The 17,585-nt window shown below is 44.6% G+C and overlaps 1 protein-coding gene across 1 annotated transcript in view; it reads right to left on the bottom strand.

Annotated features, from left to right (window-relative positions):
• LOC130115333 (collagen alpha-1(IV) chain-like) overlaps positions 1-17,585 on the bottom strand; it is a 204,537-nt gene that overhangs the window by 72,324 nt on the left and 114,628 nt on the right. Inside the window, exons 27-35 of the mRNA XM_056282942.1 lie at positions 15,281-15,822; positions 14,379-14,575; positions 13,518-13,617; positions 13,250-13,406; positions 12,115-12,228; positions 11,843-12,010; positions 11,417-11,506; positions 7,072-7,206; positions 6,111-6,209 (exon numbers count right to left, since the gene is read on the bottom strand). Coding sequence (XP_056138917.1) covers positions 6,111-6,209; positions 7,072-7,206; positions 11,417-11,506; positions 11,843-12,010; positions 12,115-12,228; positions 13,250-13,406; positions 13,518-13,617; positions 14,379-14,575; positions 15,281-15,822 — 1,602 coding nt within the window. The remainder of the gene's footprint in view (positions 1-6,110; positions 6,210-7,071; positions 7,207-11,416; positions 11,507-11,842; positions 12,011-12,114; positions 12,229-13,249; positions 13,407-13,517; positions 13,618-14,378; positions 14,576-15,280; positions 15,823-17,585) is intronic.

The raw sequence follows: 17,585 nt of genomic DNA, 5'->3' as shown, positions 1-17,585 counted from the left end.
AGTGAAAAGGTAAGAGAGCTGGGTTAACTAACAGTGAAAAGGTAAAAGAGCTGGGTTAACTAACAGTGAAATGGTAAGAGAGCTGGGTTAACTAACAGTGAAAAGGTAAGAGAGCTGGGTTAACTAACAGTGAAATGGTAAGAGAGCTGGGTTAACTAACAGTGAAATGTAAGAGCGCTGGGTTAACTAACAGTGAAAAGGTAAGAGAGCTGGGTTAACTAACAGTGAAATGGTAAGAGAGCTGGGTTAACTAACAGTGAAATAGTAAGAGAGCTGGGTTAACTAACAGTGAAATGGTAAGAGAGCTGGGTTAACTAAAAGTGAAATGGTAAGAGAGCTGGGTTAACTAACAGTGAAATAGTAAGAGAGCTGGGTTAACTAACAGTGAAATGGTAAGAGAGCCCGGTTAACTAACAGTGAAATGGTAAGAGAGCTGGGTTAACTAACAGTGAAATGGTAAGAGTGCCCGGTTAACTAACAGTGAAATAGTAAGGGAGCTGGGTTAACTAACAGTGAAATGGTAAGAGTGCCCGGTTAACTAAGAGTGAAATAGTAAGGGAGCTAGGTTAACTAACAGTAAAAAGGTAAGAGTGCTGGGTTAACTAACAGTGAAATGGTGAGAGTCCCCGGTTAACTAACAGTGAAATGGTAAGGGTGCTGGGTTAACTAACAGTGAAATGGTAAGAGCGCTGGGTTAACTAACAGTGAAATGGTAAGAGAGCTGGGTTAACTAACAGTGAAATGGTAAGGGTGCTGGGTTAACTAACAGTGAAATGGTAAGAGAGCTGGCTTAACTAACAGTGAAATAGTAAGAGAGCTGGGTTAACTAACAGTGAAATGGTAAGGGAGCTGGGTTAACTAACAGTGAAATGGTAAGAGTGCCCGGTTAACTAACAGTGAAATGGTAAGGGAGCTGGGTTAACTAACAGTGAAAAGGTAAGAGAGCTGGGTTAACTAACAGTGAAAAGGTAAGAGAGCTGGGTTAACTAACAGTGAAATGGTAAGGGTGCTGGGTTAACTAACAGTGAAATGGTGACAGAGCTGGGTTAACTAACAGTGAAAAGGTAAGAGAGCTGGGTTAACTAACAGTGAAATGGTAAGAGTGCTGGGTTAACTAACAGTGAAAAGGTAAGAGAGCTGGGTTAACTAACAGTGAAATGGTAAGAGTGCTGGGTTAACTAACAGTGAAAAGGTAAGAGAGCTGGGTTAACTAACAGTGAAATGGTAAGAGAGCTGGGTTAACTAACAGTTAAATGGTAAGAGTGCTGGGTTAACTAACAGTGAAAAGGTAAGAGAGCTGGGTTAACTAACAGTGAAATGGTAAGAGTGCTGGGTTAACTAACAGTAAAAAGGTAAGAGAGCTGGGTTAACTAACAGTGAAAAGGTAAGAGAGCTGGGTTAACTAACAGTGAAAAGGTAAGAGAGCTGGGTTAACTAACAGTGAAATGGTAAGAGTGATGGGTTAACTAACAGTGAAAAGGTAAGAGAGCTCGGTTAACTAACAGTGAAATGGTAAGAGAGCTGGGTTAACTAACAGTGAAATGGTAAGAGAGCTGGGTTAACTAACAGTGAAATAGTAAGAGAGCTGGGTTAACTAACAGTGAAATGGTAAGAGAGCCCGGTTAACTAACAGTGAAATGGTAAGAGAGCTGGGTTAACTAACAGTGAAATGGTAAGAGTGCCCGGTTAACTAACAGTGAAATAGTAAGGGAGCTGGGTTAACTAACAGTGAAATGGTAAGAGTGCCCGGTTAACTAACAGTGAAATAGTAAGGGAGCTAGGTTAACTAACAGTGAAAAGGTAAGAGTGCTGGGTTAACTAACAGTGAAATGGTAAGAGAGCTGGGTTAACTAACAGTGAAATGGTAAGGGTGCTGGGTTAACTAACAGTGAAATGGTAAGAGCGCTGGGTTAACTAACAGTGAAATGGTAAGAGAGCTGGGTTAACTAACAGTGAAATGGTAAGGGTGCTGGGTTAACTAACAGTGAAATGGTAAGAGAGCTGGCTTAACTAACAGTGAAATAGTAAGAGAGCTGGGTTAACTAACAGTGAAATGGTAAGGGAGCTGGGTTAACTAACAGTGAAATGGTAAGAGTGCCCGGTTAACTAACAGTGAAATGGTAAGGGAGCTGGGTTAACTAACAGTGAAAAGGTAAGAGAGCTGGGTTAACTAACAGTGAAATGGTAAGAGAGCTGGGTTAACTAACAGTGAAATGGTAAGGGTGCTGGGTTAACTAACAGTGAAATGGTAAGAGAGCCGGGTTAACTAACAGTGAAATGGTAAGAGAGCTGGGTTAACTAACAGTGAAATGGTAAGAGTGCCCGGTTAACTAACAGTGAAAAGGTAAGAGAGCTGGGTTAACTAACAGTGAAATGGTATGAGCGCTGGGTTAACTAACAGTGAAATGGTAAGAGAGCTGGGTTAACTAACAGTGAAAAGGTAAGAGAGCTGGGTTAACTAACAGTGAAAAGGTAAAAGAGCTGGGTTAACTAACAGTGAAATGGTAAGAGAGCTGGGTTAACTAACAGTGAAAAGGTAAGAGAGCTGGGTTAACTAACAGTGAAATGGTAAGAGAGCTGGGTTAACTAACAGTGAAATGTAAGAGCGCTGGGTTAACTAACAGTGAAAAGGTAAGAGAGCTGGGTTAACTAACAGTGAAAGGTAAGAGAGCTGGGTTAACTAACAGTGAAATAGTAAGAGAGCTGGGTTAACTAACAGTGAAATGGTAAGAGAGCTGGGTTAACTAACAGTGAAATGGTAAGAGAGCTGGGTTAACTAACAGTGAAATAGTAAGAGAGCTGGGTTAACTAACAGTGAAATGGTAAGAGAGCTGGGTTAACTAACAGTGAAATGGTAAGAGAGCTGGGTTAACTAACAGTGAAATGGTAAGAGTGCCCGGTTAACTAACAGTGAAATAGTAAGGGAGCTGGGTTAACTAACAGTGAAATGGTAAGAGTGCCCGGTTAACTAAGAGTGAAATAGTAAGGGAGCTAGGTTAACTAACAGTGAAATGGTAAGAGTGCTGGGTTAACTAACAGTGAAATGGTGAGAGTCCCCGGTTAACTAACAGTGAAATGGTAAGGGTGCTGGGTTAACTAACAGTGAAATGGTAAGAGCGCTGGGTTAACTAACAGTGAAATGGTAAGAGAGCTGGGTTAACTAACAGTGAAATGGTAAGGGTGCTGGGTTAACTAACAGTGAAATGGTAAGAGAGCTGGCTTAACTAACAGTGAAATAGTAAGAGAGCTGGGTTAACTAACAGTGAAATGGTAAGGGAGCTGGGTTAACTAACAGTGAAATGGTAAGAGTGCCCGGTTAACTAACAGTGAAATGGTAAGGGAGCTGGGTTAACTAACAGTGAAAAGGTAAGAGAGCTGGGTTAACTAACAGTGAAAAGGTAAGAGAGCTGGGTTAACTAACAGTGAAATGGTAAGAGTGCTGGGTTAACTAACAGTGAAATGGTGACAGAGCTGGGTTAACTAACAGTGAAAAGGTAAGAGAGCTGGGTTAACTAACAGTGAAAAGGTAAGAGAGCTGGGTTAACTAACAGTGAAATGGTAAGAGTGCTGGGTTAACTAACAGTGAAAAGGTAAGAGAGCTGGGTTAACTAACAGTGAAATGGTAAGAGTGCTGGGTTAACTAACAGTGAAAAGGTAAGAGAGCTGGGTTAACTAACAGTGAAATGGTAAGAGAGCTGGGTTAACTAACAGTGAAATGGTAAGAGTGCTGGGTTAACTAACAGTGAAAAGGTAAGAGAGCTGGGTTAACTAACAGTGAAATGGTAAGAGAGCTGGGTTAACTAACAGTGAAAAGGTAAGAGAGCTGGGTTAACTAACAGTGAAATGGTAAGAGAGCTGGGTTAACTAACAGTGAAAAGGTAAGAGAGCTGGGTTAACTAACAGTGAAATGGTAAGAGAGCTGGGTTAACTAACAGTGAAATGGTAGGAGAGCTGGGTTAACTAACAGTGAAATGGTAAGGGTGCTGGGTTAACTAACAGTGAAATGGTAAGAGAGCTGGGTTAACTAACAGTGAAATGGTAGGAGAGCTGGGTTAACTAACAGTGAAATGGTAAGAGAGCTGGGTTAACTAACAGTGAAAAGGTAAGAGGGCTGGGTTAACTAACAGTGAAATGGTAGGAGAGCTGGTTTAACTAACAGTGAAATGGTAAGAGAGCTGGGTTAACTAACAGTGAAATGGTAAGGGTGCTGGGTTAACTAACAGTGAAAAGGTAAGAGAGCTGGGTTAACTAACAGTGAAATGGTAAGGGTGCTGGGTTAACTAACAGTGAAATGGTAAGGGTGCTGGGTTAACTAACAGTGAAATGGTAAGAGTGCTGGGTTAATAGCAACAAGCCTGCTTACCAAGCCCTTTTCTTGTCCCACCATTGATGGAGCCCCATCGATGACAACAGACACAATTTTGCTCACATCCAAGCCGTTCTTCTCAAAGAACTGTGCGAATTCATTAAAGATGATTTCCCCAGTTGTGCATCCACACAGAGGAAACAAACAAAGCAGCTCTTCCTGAAAGGTCTTCCCATTAAAACGCCTTGTGAACACAGATAGCTGTTCCATATTGTTTCGGTCCCAGGACGAGTCTATGCTAGTGATATAGCTTATCCTGGACACGCACTCCTTTGCTAAACATTGTACTCTACTTGTTGCCATTAGCCGACTATGGCACCTGCTGTAATAGCTCCACAACCGTTTCCTTGTTTTTCTCATCATGACTTAAAACTTCACCAACCATATCAGTTGAACACGTTTTCATCAGCTCAGCATCAGCAAATGGCTTCTTAGCTTTAGCAAGGCTCCATGAAACATGCAGTGATGCAGCTGTTGCACTCTCTTGTGCCCATGTTGATTTACAGATAGTAGAAATGGAGTGTTTGTATGATGTCATCATATTTGCTATTTTTGGTTTGTGGTGATGTGAGTGTGCAGGGTAGTTGGCATTAAAACTGGCAGCATGCAGTGTTGAAGTGCTGCTTGAGATGATCTGCTGTGCAGACAGCTACGGTCTGCATGCATGTCACGCATGTCGCTTTGGCATCGGCGTGGTCGGGTAAAATAAAACAAAACTGATCAGTCCAGTCAGATTTGAACTGACGGTTTTCCTGGTCGACATTCCGCTTTTTCACACAGGCAGTGTTCTTGGTTTAGGACAGCTACTGATTACCTGTGACTTAGCTGGTGAGTGGTTCGATCTATTCCAGGACCTTAGGGAGCGTGGAGTACGTCTTACATCCATCTACGTGCTCTCTACGACATTGGTCAAGTGTACGGTGTGGGGTGAGGTCAATGTAAGGTACAGCAGCACGCACTTCATTTCACATGTTATGAGAGGTGCTTTAGTGCCAATGGGCCGGTGCAGGCCAGACATTTGGCTCTTGTGGGCCGGACTGGACCTGCGGGCTGCTTATTGGGGTTCAGGGCCTTAAACCTACCAACCTGCTAGGCTGTCACTCAAAGATGTCTCCCAGAATGCTCATCTGGTAGTGAGGCCCACACAGATGCCCAGGTAATGAGAGGGGATGTCTGAATATAATGGAGAAGCTTCAGGAAACTCAGGAACAGACTGAGTTGAGATTATGTTGTCGCACACCTTTACAACATGACAAACCACACATCAACACATGTGTGGAGTGTTTGGAGTACGTAATGTCTTTAAATGATGTATGTACGCTTTGTCACCCTTCAGTGAATTAATTGTGGGGTCACATGATCAACACCATCTTGTGCTCCCAGCTTCAGCGTGCTCTATGGTCTCTCAGACCACAGATCTGCTGCTTTCCATAATTCTTCTGTGTAAGATCGTCACGGGCCATCATGTCTGACATACTATGTTTTTATTGTTACCACGTTCAGGGTCAGCTGGATCACACATCATGTGTATTAGCAGAGCAGTGAGTGAACTAACTGGTACCATCTACATGCTTTATATACAGCAGCATACCGAGCTCACGAGCTGCAGGAGAGACTGCTGTTTAGTGCAGAAACACCGCAAGTGTGAATTCCAGGTACACACCCTGTGCTGTCGATGTATGTTGCATAAGAAAGCTACGTACAAACTGTATGTGTATGATGTGTGTAGAGCCTGGCTGTTTACCTCGGGGTCCAGCACTGCCAGGGTTACCATTATTGCCATTAGGGCCACTGGGACCCTGGAGTCCATCCTCTCCTTTGAGACCAGTCACACCATGAGGCCCTGAAGAGGAGATTGGATTAATTTCTGCTTTTGGCTTCTGCCACTGCAAAACACAATCTGAAGAACATTGTGTGTTCATTTTAATGGTCACTTTCCGGGGAAAAATGATGACATAGTGCAGAACATTTAACATGCTCACCATAACAGCGCACATACAGAAAAATAAAGCAAGAGGCAGCAAAAGTGTTAGAGATAACAAGCAGATATGACAGAACAAGCTGGTAAACAACAGCCTCACAAAGGCAGCCAGTATCTTACAATCTCAGTTTTCACTATCGGAGTTACTACTGTGGAAAGCATCCATTGAGACTTGACTGAGCCGGGCAGCTGGAAGCCGGACTGATCAGTGAACTTTGCAGAGCGGTTTAGAGGATGATGGCAAGAAGCAGAACCATATTCTGAAGAAATCGATGCTGACTGTAGGAGGGGAGGTTAGCATCATGTTGCTATAGAATTAGCTTTATCAAAGACATTTACAGAGGGGTTAAGAACTGTATACGGACATAATAACTAGCTACATGGACTGACCCGGTACCTGTAATGGCGGTAACTAGCAGCAGACTAGCGCATGTGGACATGTGGCACTCCGGTTTTATATCATAAGGTTTACGGCTCCGACTGATCAGAGGCTGATCCAACCATGTACGAAGTGATGTGTCGGTGAATGCTGACTGATTCGTTTTGAATGCATCTCTGGCATTTGTGTGGATGTGGGAGACTTTGGGAATAGCCAGACACCAATGCAGTGACCACTATCATCATGGAATATTAAAGCAAAAAAGTCAAACTCAACTTCCATGTCAGACATACATAGGAGCTCCATGGAATAGATTCATATCAAAGACAAGAACTTGAAGCATACCCGGAGGTCCAGTGCTGCCAGGGTCTCCATACAGCTCTATAATAGTCTTGCTTCCTTTAGGGCCAGGCTCCCCTACCTCACCCCTGGGCCCTGGTGGACCCTGGGGGCCCCTCACCGCATCAGCACCCATAACCCCTGCCATGAAGAAACAGTAGATATGAGAGACAGAAGACCGATGGAAAGACAAGAGTTTTGAGAGAACGTTTTCCAACCCTTCTGAATTATCTGCATCTTTGCATCAGTAGCTCCTAAAAATATGGTCTAGTCTTTATGTATTTATATCTTTATAATCCAGGTAAGAAAATCCAGGAAGTTGAATCAGCTCATCTGGACTTATGTATAAGTGTTGTGTCCAGATGAACTGAACTTCCTGTGACTTTATGCAAGTTGTAACAATAGTTAAACACAATGTGATTTATCAAAAAAGAGCATGAATGTGCACTTTTATCCGTCTTTATTAACATAAATCATTAACTGCATAAAATGGAAAAGACAACCTGAACAGTTGTTATATGCACTCTGAGGACATCACGCCTGACTCTGTCATTTTTTGGATATGCAAATGGTCCAGGACTCCTGCCCACTGGAAATAACTAGGGCAGATGTGTGCAAATCCTTCCAAAAGGACTAATCCACGCAAGGATCCTGCTCCAGATGGTATCCCGGGACAAGTTCTTAAGGCGTGCACAGACCAGCTAGCAGATGTCTTTACAGATATTGTTAAACTGTCCCTGTTCCAGTCCACAGTCCCCACATGCCTCAGAAAACACCACTATCGTCCCTGTCCCAAAGAAGCTGAAGGTGCTCTGCCTAAAAGACTATCACCAGGTAGAATTCACACCAATCATCATTGTGTGGTTTGAGTGGCTAGTCAAAACCCACATAACCTTGCTGCTGCCTGACGCCCTGCACCCACTACAGTTTGCCTACAGGGCCAACAGATCAGCTGATGATGTCATTGCTCTCACACTCCACACTGCCCTATCTCACCTGGAACAGAGGAACACATATGTGAGAATGCTGTTCATCAACTACATTTCAGCATTCTGCACCATTGTGCCCTCTGCGTTGGTCACTAAGCTCAGAGACCTAGGACTCAACATCGTCATGCGCAGCTGGATCCTGGACTTCCTGATGGGCAGACCACTGGTAGTGAGGATGCACACCACCACCTCCTCCACATTGACGCTGGGCGTAGCCCCCTCCTATACTCCCTATTCACATGACTGCATGGCCACACAGCCCCAACATCATTGTTAAGTTTGCTGACAACACCACCCTCATCGGCCTGATCACAGACAAGATGAGACGGCCTACAGAGACAAGGTAAGAGCCTGACTACATGGTGCCACAACAACCTCCAATCTCAACGTCAGCAAAACTAAGGAGCAGAAAGTGGACTTCAGGAAGTTGCAGGGGGGAGGACACACCCCCATCCACATCAGCGGGACAGCAGTGGAGAGAGTCAGCAGCTTCAGGTTCCTCGAGATGCACATCAGTGAGGACCTGACTTGGTCACATCACACCGGTATCATAGTCAAGGCAGCAAGACAACAGCGCTTGTCCCTGTGGAGGCTGAGGAAGTTTGGCATGAACTCAAGGATACTCCGCAACTTCTACAGATGCACCTTCCAGAGTATCCTGGGTAGCTGCATCACTGCCAGGTATGGCAGCTGCTCCGCCCTGGACCACGAGGCTCTATAAAGGGTGGTGAAAACAGCGCAGCACAACATCATGACAGCTACCAGCCACGCCGAACCTCTGCACCCAGAGGTGCAGGAAGAAAACTCATTGCCAGCCATGTCTGCCACGCTGTATTGTTGTACATTATACAAATAAACCCTGAACTTGAAAAACTTGTCTAGCTCTATATAAATGCCTCTGCTCATTGTCTTCATGTGTTGGATGCCTCTCACCACAGTGCTCCGAGGCTCATCACATCACTGCACAATGTATTCCATGTCCAACTGGTCTTCTCTCACCATGGGGAGGAGACCCATTCATCCGTTTACATTTATTTTAAAGCCCATCTGTGTTTTGCTGCCTTTTCATCTATGATTTTACAGTTCCTGTAATCTCGGCAGCTATAAACTATGATCTCAGGACTGTTTTACATCAGTCCCAACAGTCTGTACTAAGCTTGGCAAAAAGCCATTTTCTTCCTCTGCATCTCCTGCCCGGACGTCGCTACAAAAACACCTGAACCTGCCTGATGTGATTCCACTGGGGGACTTTCAGAAACTCATTAGTTCCCTGGTGATGCACTCCGCTAGCACTTACATGTGTGCACTTTAGCCTTTAATATGGTTTTAACTGCATCGACTTGTTTATTTAGTCACATTTATTCATGCTCCCTGTGTTCTGCTTCTGTCTTGGTCAGGACTCTTGAAAATGAGACTCCTTTTCTCAGTGAAAACTTCCTGACTAAACAAAGGTCGAAGAGATAAATCAATAAATAACCTTTGCATTTGAGGGTTTTCTTCACCAAATGGAACAGTCTCTGGACTGTGGTCAGGGCACGAAACAAAACTTGTTGCTGTGCTGTTTGGAGGACTCCGTCTCTGTCTCCAACACAGTACTGCTCTTGGTTTGTTCTTGGTACCAGCAGCTCTTGGGTAGTTGTGCAGTAGGCCTGTTTGATATGTCCAGGGAGATGTTGGCCTGGTTCTTCTAGGCCATGTGGCGTCAACAGTTATTTACCTAAACACGTGATCGTGCACTCATGTGCTGCACCTTTTGGCAGTTCTCTCATGCGCATGTTAAACTGGCTTTCTTTATCTTCTTTCTCTTGACATTTCTTTTTAACAACTCTACTTTTCCATGTCTGTGATGAGTTGGTAGTGGCTGGATGTTGTCTTCATTTCTGTCAGCCTTTGTTAAACTGCTTCCACTTGTTCAGCACTGAACTGAGAATTGGGATTGAAGTTGGCTTGGTAGAGATGTCACTTATTTTGTTTTTCAATATGTTGGAGGAAAAAACTTTGCCCCCCCCCTTTTCTTCTCCTGCAACATATTCACAGTGATGTCAGTCTTTTCGGCCATTGTGCTGTTTCAGAAGAATGGTTTGAAACATCAGATAAAACATGCTTTCATAGAGGACATTTCTGCCTCACAACCTACTTGGCAGCCATCTTGTTACATCTATGAAAGACACTGAACCAGAGTGGTATCATGGGAAGATAACACAGATAAATCACTGCTCTACAATCAACCAACACAAACACTGCTGCCCGTCCTAAGTGTGTGAATGCCTGCCGGTGTCTCCACAACACCGAGGAAACACAGCTGTGCGGACACACCAGGGAGGTGGAAGCAGCATCATGGTTTGATACTGTTTTGATATTGTCAGGTCTGGATGGCAGACAATCTCTGAAGGAACAATAATTTCCAGATAGTACCTGGAAGTTCTACATGGAAATAGGGGGACAGTGCAAGACCTGCAGCTGAGGAGAGGTTAGATAAGGCAGCAGGAAAATGACCGGCAACAACATCAAAGTAAACCAACAACATAATGATTTATACGGAGGACAAGTCACATTGGGGGAACTGCAAAATCAGAATCCAGACGTGAATCCAGTGCAACCCAGTTGAACTGCTGATGCATGAAATAAGATAGTCACACAAGACATAAAAAGATTGTTACAGTTCTGTAAAAAGGAATTGTCAGGGTCCGCGGTGGTGTAGCGGTCTAAGCATCGGCTTTGTGTCGATGCAGTTGCCCACTGGGGACCGGGGTTCGCGCCTCGGTCTCGTCAGATCCGACTATGGCTGGACTCAATGAAGCAGCAATAATTAGCAACGCTGTCTTCGGGAGGGGGGCGGAGTCGGCTTGTGTTCGTCACATGAATGCGTCTGTGTGTGTGTCGGAAAAAGCAGTGGTTCGGCCTGGAGTCGCCTTGTCACGAAAGTGGAGAGGCGTCTCCTTCGAGACTGCCGGCCGGAGAGATGCAGTTGGCGAACGCCTGCAGTACGAGAGTGGGTACTTGAACTAAAATAGGGATCGACTGGCCACTAAATTGGGAGAAAAAAGTCAAAAATCAGAAATAGATTTATATAAATATATATAAAAAAAATAAAGGAATTGTCCAGTTTTCCTCTTGACCACAGCACAGCACTGGTATTTAGTTTAGGTTGTTTCTTGCTAAGGAGGTTAAATCAGTTATCAGAAACATGCTTTCCCAGTATATTCAAGGTAAAAATGCACATTTTTACAAATCACATTGTGTTTGTCTATTAAGATTTGGATAACAATCAGACCATATTTTAGGAGCAATTTATGTACAAATACAGGTAATTCAGAAGGGTTTGCACATTTTTCTTCTAATTGTAGATAGATGAACAAAACCTTTTGGTCCTGGTCGTCCTTCCTGCCCCGGATCCCCATCAATTCCAGGGGTCCCACAGGTTCCTGGTGGCCCCACGTCTCCTCTGACACCTAGTCTCACACACACACACACACACACACACACACACACACACACACACACACACACACACACACACACACACACACACACACAGAGTATAGCATCAGTAAAGCATTCAGACGTTAGTATTTTCTTTGCAGCTGTTCCCCACTAAAATGTGATCAGTCAGAGAGGAGATGTTCATTCAGAGAGGAGATGTTCAGAGAGGAGATGGTCAGAGAGGAGATGTTCATAGAGGAGATGGTCAGAGAGGAGATGTTCATTCAGAGAGGAGATGTTTGTTCAGAGAGGAGATGGTCAGAGGAGATGTCAGAGGGGAGATATTTTGTCTGTCAGCAGGTTACCAGGGTTTCCACGTTCACCATCCTTTCCTCTGAAGCCTTTTAGGCCCATAGGTCCTTTGCCGCCTGGGGCTCCATCAAACCCTGGGGGTCCATATGGGCCCACAGGGCCCAGGGTCCCCTCTGCTGGCAGACCTGCATCTCCCTGAAGACCTTTTGGTCCCCTGGGCCCTGGGAGAACAAAGGAGATGTTAAATGTTTAGCAGAATCAAGACTAGGAATAGTCGTGGTAGTCCACGCTGGACACGTTTAGCTCTGTGTTGGACTGATGATACCTGTGAAACCAGCAAAGCCTCTCTCTCCTGAGGGTCCTGGGACTCCAGGTGGTCCAGATGTACATATTCCTACAGGACCAACAGGGCCTGGGATACCGTCAGTACCTCTGCAACCTGAAGACCAAACAGCTCAGTTCAGTTTGGTTCAGTATACTTTTTTCAATATAGAGAAGTTTATCTCCATTCACTTACAGGCCCAATTCAGTCCAATACTGCTCCAGTACAGTAGAACATGTTTTCTTAGGTCTACAGTTACGTCATGTCATAGTTTCAGTCAAACATTCCATATTTGCTGGGTTTTTGACATATTGCTCATGTAGCACAACCAAGCACAACTGTCCTTGTCATGTGAGACTTAAGACACTCTACCCTGTGTGTGTGTACCTTCACTTTGTGCATGTATGTGTGTTTGTGTGTGTGTGTCTATGTGTGTGTGTGTGTGTGTGTGTGTGTGTGTGTGTGTGTGTGTGTGGGTGTGTGTGTGTGGAGGGGACTCGAGTCAGGGAGTTGGATGGAGCACTTGCTCATTGGTGTGTGCGTTATCCATGCGTTATAATATCTATGCTCACAATTACAGATATTGGATTTCCGAAGGACATCTAAAGACTTCATAAAGCAAGAAACAAACCCACATGCTACCAATAACCATTGCTTTTACAAACAGAATTACTATTACTGAACAGTCAATGCCTCTAAATTCCTCCATAATGTGCTTGAACACCATGTGCTTTGAATGCACACCTAGTCCATCTATCCATTATCCAAACTGCTTATCCTGCTCTAAGGGTCGTGGGGATGCTGGAGCCTATCCCAGCAGTCATTGGGCGGCAGGTGGGGAGACACCATAGACAGGCTGCCAGACCATCACAGGGCCGTGAATGCACACATAAAAGGTATTCAAAATGTAATTGTGTTTTTTTTTCCAATGTTGTCCATGATCAAAGATATCCTGGACAATAATCCATTTGTAGGAGCAAATTTCCTCAGCCTCGTTATGAAGAATAATCATTGGAATGCTGTCTTGATCACAGTATCCATATGAAGGGACCAAGACAAGTCCTCAGTGATGTGGACAATGAGGAACTTGAAGCTGCTGACCCTTTCCAGCAATGATGTGTTGATGCGGATGGCACACCCTCTCGTTGCCTCTTGAAGTACATGATCATCTCGTTGGTTTTGCTGATGTTGAGGGAGAAGTTGTTGTCCTGGCACCACCTCACCAGGGCTTTTACCACTTCCATGTAGGGCATCTCATTGCTATCTGTGATGAGGCAGACGGTGTCATCAGCAAACTATTGATGGAATTAGAGCAGTGGTTGGCCACACAGTTGTGGGTGCCTTGTGGGGCACCAGTGCTCAACATCAATGAGGGGGAAGTGATGCTGTCCATCATCATTGTCTGCCTGTTGGAAGTCCAGTATCCAGTTGCAGAGGTAGGTATTGAGTCTCATGTCCCTGAGTTTGGTGACAAGCTTTGAGGGCACGATGGTGTTGAATGCTGAGCTGAAGGTGGAGGTGAAGGTTTAGAGCAATAGGTGCAGGTGTTCTGGGGCAAGGGAAAAGGTGGGGTAAGAGATTCATGGAGTCTCTGCTTGTTTAGTAGTCATATGGCAGAGGGGATGAAGCTGACTAGGGAATAGGGAATGTTATATATCCTGCCAGAGGTTAGGATATATAACATTCAAGGATCAAGGAGCAGGTACTGGATCAAGGAGCAGCATCAAGAAGCAGGTGCTGAGATTGTGTGTTGTGTCCCTGGTGATCTTTACTGCTTCCCTCACAGCCCTCTGAAAGGCAGTTGGAGGTTCAAACACCATTGTCTGCAGAGGTCAGACCTATGTGGGGGGTGACCACCCCAGGGTGGCTGTTGTTGGTCTCAGAGAACCTCCCATACCAAGCCAGGAAAGAGAAATGATAAATAATAAAGGGACCGCACTTATATAGCACTATTGTAGTCTACCAACCACTCAAAGCATTTTACAATATATGCCTCACATTCACCCATTCACACACATATTCATACACTGATGGTGGAGGCTGCCATGTAAGGTGCCAACCTGCTCATCAGGAGCAGTTAGGGGTTTAGCGTCTTGCTGAAGGACACTTCAACACACTCTCTGGAGGAGCCAGGAATTCAACCAGTGACCTTCCGATTACTAGACGACCCACTCTATCCTGAGCCATGCCGCCTCACGAAGGTAAGGAGACTCTAAATGTGGCAGATGTAAAAGCTGTGGTGGATAGGAGGGGATGCACCCAGACACCTCAGTCTCCATAGTAGGTAGGTCTTCTGGTGGCATCTCTTGATAATATTCATATTGTTGTCATTGAGGGTCAGCCTGCTGTCGATGGTGGTTCCCAGGTATTTAAAGCTGTTGACCCTCTCCACAGCCTCACCATTAAGTTTCAGCTGTGAGAGAGGGTCGGCCTTCTGCCGGACGTCTATGAGGAGCTCTGTTGTCTTTCTCACATTTAGATGATGAAAGTGCTCATCACACCAGTGGAGTAGCCTCCCTGTCTCGTCTCTGAAGTGGGTGGGGCTGTTTGAAATGTTGACGACAGCAGTGTGTCCATGCTAAACTTGAACTAAAAAGACTAGAAATGGGTATACTAAATGTTTTTGCTGTGCCTGTCCAGGGTGTCTCCTCGCCTGCCACCCAGTAACTGCCGGGATAGGCTCCAGCATTCCTGCAACCCTGAGAGCAGGATAAGCGGTTTGGATAATGGATGGATAGAAAAATATAAGACTCTGGTTCTGAAACTTGATTTGGAAGTGGAATCAGTACCAAAGTAGTCCACTACATAGGCCATTTCTTCAGACTATACATGTTGTCGCAGATGCTAAGTAAGGTGTCTATAACTCCGTTGACACCATTGTTGATTGGTTCTGCTGATATATTGTCTGCTCCTGGTGCTTTGCCATTTTTCAGATGTTTGATGGCTTCTTCAACTTTGCATCTTAAGATGTGATCCTCGTCTTCTGTGCCTTTGTTCTCATCAACTATCAGTTGGTTGTATACTTCCTGATTTTCACTGATGTCACACTTCCTGATTTACATTGAGGTCACAATTATAAAAACCACTGCAGTATTCTGCCCACCTCTTTGCAATCGCTTTTTTTTCTGAGACCAGTTCTCCATTTGCATTGTTAAAAGCATGTCTTTACGTTTTGTTCTGTGAATTTCTTCACTGTTTGGAAAGCCATTTTAGTGTTGTTGTGCCTCAGGTTGGTATCAATAATTCGACATTCTTGTTCAATCCATTCCTCCTTATCTTTCTTCATCACAGCTTTCACTTCTCTGTTACATTTTCTGTATTCCTCCTTGCATTCTTCAGAGCTGTACTTCAGAGCCTTGGCTTCGCATCTTTTGTCGCATAGCTTCAATGTTCTATCTTGAATCCATTGATGTTTCTTGGACTTCTTGTTACCTAGTATTTCTAGTGTGGCTTTGTTCATTTCTTCCGAGAACTTTTCGGTCACCTCTTCAACATTGTCTAAGTTCCAGAGAGCAGCAAAACGTCCTTCAATTCTGGCTTGGAGTTCGTCTCTGACATTTGAATCTTTTAGTTTTTCAAGGTCATATTTGATTCTACAATTCTTTTCTCTTTTCTGCTTTTTCAGCTTTATGTTGACGGTCATCATCACCAAATCGTGGTCACTTCCTATATCAGCTCCAGGAAATGATCTTGTTTTATTTCTTACAATGCCTGATTAAAAATTTTTTGACATTAGTACATGACATCTATTTGGCTGTGGTTTATGCCATCCGGTGAGTGCCATGTAGTTTTTCGTGAGTTCTTGTGAGGGTGGAGCGTGTTTGCCAGAACCAGATGTTGTTGTTCGCGTGCAAACTCTAGTAGTCTGAGACCTCTCGTTAGTTTCTCCCACACCACATTTTCCAACATGTCCTCCGTGATTTATGTGTCTCATGGCCTACTTTTGCATTCCAATCACCCTGCACAATCAAAATATCTTTATTTGGTTTTTTTCTTGATGCAGTTTTCAATTTCTTCATAGAATTCTTCGATCTTCTCATCGGTGTTATCTGTCATAGGTGCATAAACTTGGATAATAGTGATGTTGCAAGGTTGAGCTTGAAGCCGCAGAGTGATGATCCTGTCTGAGATTGGTGAGTATTCTAGTACTGAACTGACTGTGCCTTTGTGCACCATAAATCCAACATCTCGGACATGTTTGAGACTGTTACCACTGTGCTAGACCTTATGATCTTTGTCAGTGACATTCTCTCCCATGTCTTTCCATCTCATCTCTGCGGTGCCTAATACATTCCAATTGTACCTTTCTATTTCGTGGAGCAATGCTTCAGAGATAAATTACTTAATTTTGAGAAGAAATCAATCAGATTTTGAAAGTTAATTAAATCTTTCAGATAAGTTAGAGTTGTTATTGAGATGTTGAGAATGTTAATAAGTTTCGATTTTCTTATCGTTAAATATAAATTGGTGACATATCTAGTTGTTGAGTTAAATGGCAAATGGACTGCATTTATACAGCGCTTTTCCAGTCTACCAACCTCTCAAAGCATTTTACAACGTATGCCTTGCATTCACCCATTCACACACACATTCATACACTGATGACAGAGGCTGCCATGGATGGTGCCAACCTGCTCATCAGGAGCAGTTAGTTAGTTAGTTAGTGTCTTGCTCAAGGACACTTTGACACGCTCTCTGGAGGAGCCAGGGATGGAACCAGCAACCTTCCGATTACTTGACAGCCCACTCTACCTCCTGAGTTATGTAAAGCTAATGTATAATAACAATAATAACAACAAAAATAATATCCTGTGGCAGGATGAGGAAAAACACAGGAGACGAAGGCGAGTTTGAATTTATTCCTCAGCTCCAAAACCAAACTGAAACAGGACCAACCTTGCACCAGAGAGCCCGGGAACGTAAACCACGCCCCCAGCTCAGAGCCCTGCTGGGTGAGAGGCGTAGCCCCTAGTGTCCGTCACACAGCCCCCCCCCCTCGAACACCCAGAAGGGACTCCTGGAAAGAAAATCAGTTTCTCACTGGAGGCTTAAGCAGCCTGCCATAACGGCTGCGTCGTCCCTCAGCCGGAACAGTAGGTGAAACACAGTCCAATGCCGGCTGAGAAGCAGAACGCTGAACCCGTGAAGACACTGCCAGGGTCCTGGAAGGAGGGCGACCCCGACGGGGAACCTGGGCCGGAAACACAACTTCGCCTGCCACCCTGTGCGCCGGTTTAAGCCTATCAAGCGTGACACGCTCCCTACGCCCACCCATATCCAGCACAAAACCCTTAGGACCCGTCTCAAGAACCCGAAATGGGCCATCGTATGGGGGTTGGAGGGGCGAGCAGTGAGCATCATGCCGTACAAAAACAAAACGAGCCGACATGAGCTCCGCAGGCACGAACGACTGCGGAAAACAGTGGTGAACGGGGCCTGGAACCCGAGTGCTGTCAGACAAACAAGGATAAACG

This window comes from Lampris incognitus, chromosome 7, assembly GCF_029633865.1.
Source record: "Lampris incognitus isolate fLamInc1 chromosome 7, fLamInc1.hap2, whole genome shotgun sequence".
NCBI lineage: Eukaryota > Metazoa > Chordata > Actinopteri > Lampriformes > Lampridae > Lampris > Lampris incognitus.
Note: the sequence above shows the minus strand (reverse complement) of the source record. Positions and strands in the feature narration are given on the sequence as shown.